The following is a 7,657-nucleotide window of genomic DNA, read 5'->3' as shown; positions in this document are numbered from 1 at the left end:
GTTTTGAATACATTGACCAAGACAGCTTCAACAGTAAGACAGGGTGATAGTTGTTGCTTTCCTTCTATTTTTATGGCATTTAATGGGAAAAATTGTATGTGGGACCTAAAAAACACAGTTTTAAAATAACACTGATCAAAGGCAATACAGACCTCTGCTCAACTGCTCCCCTCTGCATTTATGATTCATTATGAAAATACGGATCTAGCATTAAAAAGCTATAACATTTAGGTTTTGAAGTTGTATCAGTTCTTGGGGATAATATGGATTTTAATTATTTTTCCAAAGTGGAAATTTTTTTGTGAAAGGCTATTCTGAATTTCGAAGATAACAATAGCTAATCTGAAAAAACCCTACATGTAAGTGATTTGGCTTCAAGGTTTCCATTTTCTGAGGGGAAAATAATTATTCTACCCTTAGTAACACAGGATAGTAGTCTTAAAATTGCTTCAAGAAACCTATCTTTGTGATAATTTGTACGCTAAACTGCTTCAAGAAACAGATTTTTGTGTTTTAGTCTTCATTTAAAGGAACTCTATCCCATCAAGGTATCTACAACCATTAACGGATAGCCAGTGCTTGTAACTGGTATCTCGTTTGAATAGACTATTCAACAAGGAAACAGACTAAGTCACCACCCGAGCAAGAGGGCTGCAGGAACGTACGTACTTTTACGTCACATCGGAGGCAAAAGAGTGTGCTTATGACAGGCTTTCAGCAAGCTGAGTCTTGGCTGGGCAACTGCCTTTAAAACAAAAGGCTTTTTCGCCCTCTGACAATCCTAATTCGTACAGCCCTTAGCATATCAGCACAGCAGATCCAACACTTATTTCTTCCTTTAACACTTCCTCTTAAATTTTTGTTTCTACTCTTAGTACCACGGTACCAACTACCAACCTAAACAGAATCTTTACATAACACTGTGCTATGAGAACATGCGTCTGCTGCCAAGCAAAGAGATGTTTTCTGCAGACCCTTATAAACAGATACATTCTCCTGTTTCTTTTTAGAGACCATTGCATAATTGGAAGCTCTGTAGAATATCTGTTTATCTGGCACACGGCCATACTTGCACAGTACTGCTCATATCCTAGCAGTAAACACTGCCCTTAGACAGCAACCATTGGAATGGGATGGGGGTTTTGCTGCACAAAAAACAAAAAATTCCCTTGGAAACATGCATATGTCTTATTTTCCTTCATTTAATAAAAGACATTTGTTCAAGATGAACTAAACGTAATCAAGCTTGTGTAAATGTCTGCTGAAGGCTGAAATAGCTCACTGATACACTGGTATATCCTGACCTGTTTTGTTCCATTTTTAGGATTGTTGCCCCTGCCCACTGAAAATTCTAGTTCCATGTTTTAAAATTCCTTTCTATTTGGTGAGCCCTTGGAATTTTCCAAATTACACTTAAGGAAAACAGTCTACAGGAAAGAGTCATTCCCCAAGCACAGTACTATTTATCCGATAAAAGACAGATCGTTCAATAGCAGGGGTTTTTGTATACGGCCATTTGTTAGCCAGAGATTCCAGAAGGTGGTTTACAGTTCGCAAATTTCTAGTCAGAAAGCTCAGTCTGCTCTTGTAGGTACTTCATACTTTCTTTAGCTGCATCTGTACATCAGCACAGAAATAGTGTGTCAAATGGAAGATGAAAAAGATTGGGCTATTTTAGCTTATATAGCTACTTTACTTGGAATTATAGCAGCCTACAGACCCTACCCATTGTTGTGGTCATTTAACTGGCATTCATCTTTTCTCTGTTATTAGGTTGGGACCTGAGAGGAGAAACAAGTAAAGGGGAGAGAGAGAGATCCAAGAATGAGAGAGGCGGTCGGGGTGAAAGGTAGGCAAAAGTACCTTTATGAAACATGGCCCAGGAAAGTGTGCTCAGTAGAACTGCATTCATTTTCATTTTGCCCATCTGCAAACAAATATTTCTCACAAAGAAATCCCAACCCTGGGGGGTCTTGCTTTTCTTGTTAGAAATAACAAATAAGTACTCAGAGAAGGCTCATATTACTCTCACTGTTGGTTTACAAACTATACTACAGGATGCATTTACTAGCATTTTATTTATGCCTCTAGATAAAATTAAAGAAGGAAGTATCTCCAATATTGTAATATCTCTGCCCTAGAATGAAAGAATAGCAGAGACCAGATGGCCACAAGCATATAAGAGATTAGGAAAATATCCTAACTTTATCCAACTCAGTTTATACTATGCATGCTGTCATTTACTACATCTTAAATAATAAAAGAAATTAAGGTGATCAAGTATCATACATTAGAAAAATAAACAAACAAACAACTTTTACTTACATATCAACACAGCACTGAGGCTTCACAGCACCAGTAGCATCAACCACCGCATATTTATTTGGAGTTGTACAAAGAACTGCAACGAAAAGGACAGTAGTGGTAACAAACGATGAAGTAATACCTCACCAACTTGATCAACAGATGCATGTAAAAACACGAGTTTGGCTTTGTCACAAATATGATTTGTTACATGAATTATAATTGGACTGTTTGAGATCACCAACTAACCCTTAAATAGAACTTAACCTAAGAGACCCACCTTTGAATTTTAAGGCAAACTCATAGGGGTTATATAGAGTCAACACCTGCTTGTGTGTTGACTGGTCATCTGCATAAAATATAAGTTCTGTAGGAAAAACAAAAACAGGAAGATTTCCTTCCACTAACTCTGGCTGTCTTTTTTGTTGCTGCATTGGCACTGAATCCTCCTTGCTGCTTCTTGTGTTCTTATGATTTTGTATCCTCAGAGACTTCAGTTTTTGAATCGTTTAAGAATTCCAAAGCATTTTGGCAATTCTAAAGGAAAAAAGGGGAAAAAAAAGAGAAAAAGCAAGAAGATTATTTCCATAAGTCTATACTAAACTGAGGCAGTCAACAAAGGTGTAAAAATATAGAACTTGACGCTTGGTTATGAATCTACCTTTACTTAAGTTCCTTCAAAAATACGGAAATAGAAAAAATATTCACACCAGGTTTCCCTCCATTTAACAAAATGCTATAAAATAAATGGGCGAGCACTTCTTCAGTGTATCATGGCAGCGTTTTGGGGTCCCAGTCCGTGACAAGCGCTGCTTATGCTGGGTCTTTGCAACACAAACCAAACAACAGCAACAAAAAGATATCCCATCTCTGCCTCAGATGACTAACACTAGAGAAAAACCAGAGCAGAAGTGAGAAAACACAAAAGACGTAAGGCAGCGGTAGTCACCATTTAGGCAGGAATCTCTCTGCAGTGGTGACCTTCCCGGATGAGGTATCTGCTCACACAGGCACTGAGGTATGTCAAATCCCAGAGATTCAGCACGAAAGAATGGGGAACAGCTTCATGCCTTATTTAAACTAAACTCTCATTACAATCGCACGGTAGTTACAGGCAACAAATTGAAAAATAACCAAGATGAATAATACCAAACAGATTTGGGATTTACTATTTGATGAAAAATTAAATACAAGTTTTCTACCACCACTGTCCCTAACCAAAGTATAACCACTGTAATTCTTCCTCTGCCACCCCCACAGTTTTGTTTTATTTTGAGTGACATTCCAGAACTAAAACCAGAACCCATGACCCGATCAAGCAACAATCCCAAACGTACTTCATAAAATAAAATTAAGGCCAGACTCCTCAGCACACATACCATTGACTTTACACACCACAGGCAGAACAAAGTGAAACAGCTACATACATTGTCCCCACAAGAACGTCATATTTTACTGTAGCTCCTACAGGTCAATTATCAAACCGAAGGTCTCCTTTGAGGCTTAACTTTAGTCTATAGTACAAAATATTAAAAGAACAGAAAGTTTCTACTGACTCATTAGCTGTAATTTCCCCTTCCAATGAAGCTTTATAAAACAATGTCCATTTCAGCTGTTCTCCAATTCAATAAAACCGATTTGGTTGCACCTTAAGAATTTTAGTTTCTGAACTCTGTAGCAGCGGATAGCCCTAGCATTATGAACAATCAAATCCAAACATCATGACATCATGATGCTCACATTTCCGAGCACCAGATACATGTTTCATACTTGAAACATGACACAAGTTTAGGTGTTTGCTAGAGTATATCTGTCATACCTTCAGATTTACAGGCTCTGATTCTTATTCGCAAACTAAGCGAAATGTATTGATTTTTTAAAAGAGCAAATCATCCCTGTAGAATTTAAATTCATGGCTCTTATTGAAATGTCTTTCCCCAAGATCCAGTTTCTTTTCAGCACAGGTTTGTTTCCACTTCACCGAAATGCTACTAATAATATTCTGAAAACAAATCCCCAATGATAGTGTTCCAAGTTGATGTTCTGCTACCTTATTAAGAAGAGTCTAGAAAAAGAAATAGCTCTAAGTGGCAATTTGGGTTCCAAGTGCTTCTTAGAATTTTGGTAAATCCCTTTTGTTTCATAAGAATTAACTAACTTGTGCAGCAAGTGTAAGCATTATTTTTTCAACAACTTTATGTACTATTGCAAAGTGAGATTCACCGCTCCATACAAATATATAAAGTCTATATGAAGATCTAATGCGGAAAAAATGCCAGCTCACAGGAATGCAAAATACCTTCTTTTGAAACTTCTCATAGGCAGAAGAATATATATATATATATACATTTATTTATTTTTTTTTAACAAAAGTTAGCTCAATGCAGTATACAGGAAACATATATGAGAATCTTTGGTTCTTGTATATATCTATACTGCATACATTATGTGTACCAGAAATATGGGCAATCTTTGAAATTAACAAAAGGGTTTTTTTTCCTAATAAATGTTTTTTCCTAATAAATGTAAAACTACCATACAATCAATAGCTAACTACTGCTAGATATGCTAAGTGACTATATTTAATAATTTTTAAAAATATTATTTATAATCATTCGTATTATTTTGGTTTTTTTTTTTTTTTTTTTTAAACACTGCACGTTTCATTCTAATTCTGGGTGTCATACCACAACACCAGTTTCTTCAGCTCAGCCAGCGGCACAAATCACATCATCAGTGGAGGTATGGACCACTAAGCCTATTAATAGGCTCCTTTTTCTTACGCATCCATCGAAAACACAGCGTGCAAATCTCCCACGATTCCACAACTTGCAGGTGGAAAGCCACAAATCTTAAAAAAAGTATACCCTGTTATTGCTTCCTTTTCCGATTTATCTTGGCTGGATAAGAAGTTACCGCTCAGACTGGCAGAAGTTAAAATCTGGCAAACCCAGGCCTACAGAAGACATGTTTGCTGACACAGCAGTGTCATCCAGGATACGAATTTCTGGATTTCTAAGCAAGCAATCAGCATCCTTTTTGAGACATTTTGGCACAAAAGACACCTTGCTTGGATATCTCACCAAATAATACCAGTAAAAGTACTTTTCCCGAAGACCGCATTATGAACTGTACATATGCTGGGGAGATTTGATGGTTTAGCATCAATAACAGCACACCTTTCATACAGAACTCATCAACAAGAAACTGTAAAGGCTCTTACAGAGAAATTCTGTATGATCAGAACTTCTCTGCACAGATAACCCTAAAGCAGCGCTCCTGTAAATGTTCGGAATACAGCTACGCAGCTTTTGGCACCCCAGCCAGTTCACTTAAAAGAAAGCTGGCTGCCGCCCTTCTCCACTGGGCACCACAGCGCAGCAGATTCTCACCCCGATCACTAAATTTTGTGGTCAATAGTCACCGTGATTACTTGCAGAACACAGAAGGTAAGCACAAACCAACCTCTACAAACCCGAGATCTGTGGTCTCAAGCCTGTGACCTACACCGTGCAGATGGGCTTCTCCTGGTACCGCCAACAAAACTCCCCACAGGTGCAGGAATCCGTCAAACGGAATTCTCGCTACAGGACACGAGCCAAAGCCTAACACCTGAACAATGCCAGCTTGCTTTCCAACACTCTTTGAAGTCCAGACAAACAATTGCCACTGCTATTTTTTTTTTTTTAGCACAATAAGGATCTTTCCCCCCTGAAGTTACTAAATATATACCGCTGGTGTCACAATAGCACACGCAGATCTGCCAGCGCTTCCTTTGAAATCCCTTCCTTCATAAATTTAACTTGACAGAGAAAAACACGAAGTGAGGCGTAACTCCTCTCTAGGGTCAGAAATAACACCGATCATGATTTGTTTTTACTTAGCAAGTATCTGCTGAAAAAATAAATCAAGCGAGGAAGTTTTTTGTTCCCATTTCAACTTCCAACAGCCTCATCACCATGGCTTCCGAATGCATTTGTTGGTTGCTTTTTTTTTCCTAACAACTGCAAAGAATGTCATCCAGTAAACACTTTATTCAGAAGACAACCTCTTTACAGTCATGGTCTCCACATTCTCATTTTAAAAATTGTCTAATTACAGCGTAATCTATTTTTGTTGTATCTCATGATCTACCCTCTAAACCTACACAATAAGCCTCGCTATGCTATATACTCAGTAAAATTGGTGCCTTTTGAACACATATTTACAAAATAAGCCACAAAGTCGTCTTCAAAATTCCCTCCTCCTACATGAAGCAGTGTAATTACTTTAAGCTACACGCAAATACAGCAGAAGATCTGAAGCAGATCTATTAACATTTTGCTTCTCCCAAAATTTTTGAAGGCCTTAACATGCACTTACGCAAACCAATGTTTAAACTACCTGCAATTATTTGGGAGAGTCATCCCATGATTAGAGCACAGACCCAGCAGCCAGGATGGCTGGATTCCATTATTACTAACTCTGTCACTGACACTCCATGACCTTGAGCAAGTTGGTTAACCTCACCTCAATTTGCTAATCTATGAAGGCACATATTCTGCAAAGTATTTAAGTAGGCGGATAGTCACATTTAAACTGGCAGAACTGCTCTGACACTGAGCAAAGCCTGGGCCTAAAAATGCTAGTTTACCTCTTTACATGGTGATGAGAAATGTAATTAGTAACTGTCTCCAGGATGCTGTAAAATGAAACAGTCTCAGCGCGTTACCTATTAGCACGGCTGACTACAACATGCATAAATCGTGCTGATACTGACAGCAAAATTTATTAGTACCACATTATTTTTTTCCTTTATTTTTCCAAATGCTGAAAAGGTGACAGTAACAAGAACAAAAAAAAAAAAAAAAATATTCGAGCGCAACTAAGAGACATGCAAAAGCTGGGCAAAACAAACTAACAGCTGTGCACGGTTTCTGATCCATCCTACCGTAACGCTCAGAAGAATCCTATAGAAGACCTTCAAGGGCACATCTGCTTTCGTCTATTTTCTCACTTCCACGTTGTGTTTAATACACTAAACTGGCCGGTTTTCAAACGCGTATTGTGCCCCTTAGTGCCGCGGGGCCTCTCTGCCCCGACTCAGAGCAGGTTCAAACCCTCCGCTCGAGTGCCGAGATGCCACAGATCAACCGAGGAAAACCCTCTTTCCTCACAGAGCGACGGGAGGGAAGACAATTCCCATTTGACCCTCAAAGCGCACCTACGGAAGGCAGAGAAACACCAATAATTGCACCCGCTTAATTGATCCTCTTTGTTCTCCGCCGGAGAGCGGCGGAGATAAAGGCTGAGGCATCTGCGCTCGAAGGGCCTCTCCCCGCAGCCCTCGCCCGGCCCTGCCCGTGCCCACAAC

General features: G+C 38.9%; 1 protein-coding gene across 2 annotated transcripts in view; it reads right to left on the bottom strand.

Annotated features, from left to right (window-relative positions):
• MOSPD1 (motile sperm domain containing 1) overlaps nt 1–7,657 on the bottom strand; it is a 14,438-nt gene that overhangs the window by 5,859 nt on the left and 922 nt on the right. The window contains exons 2-4 of one of the 2 annotated variants that reach the window (XM_009881711.1): nt 6,037–6,038; nt 2,585–2,841; nt 2,326–2,401 (exon numbers count right to left, since the gene is read on the bottom strand). In XM_009881711.1, the coding sequence (XP_009880013.1) occupies nt 2,326–2,401; nt 2,585–2,738 (230 nt within the window). In that variant the 5' untranslated portion in view covers nt 2,739–2,841; nt 6,037–6,038. Of the gene's footprint in view, nt 1–2,325; nt 2,402–2,584; nt 2,843–6,036; nt 6,039–7,657 lie in introns of those variants that run through there. The other variant, XM_009881712.1, reaches the window with a different exon arrangement.

Source organism: Charadrius vociferus, unplaced genomic scaffold, assembly GCF_000708025.1.
Source record: "Charadrius vociferus isolate BGI_N301 unplaced genomic scaffold, ASM70802v2 scaffold472, whole genome shotgun sequence".
Classification (NCBI taxonomy): domain Eukaryota; kingdom Metazoa; phylum Chordata; class Aves; order Charadriiformes; family Charadriidae; genus Charadrius; species Charadrius vociferus.
Note: the sequence above shows the minus strand (reverse complement) of the source record. Positions and strands in the feature narration are given on the sequence as shown.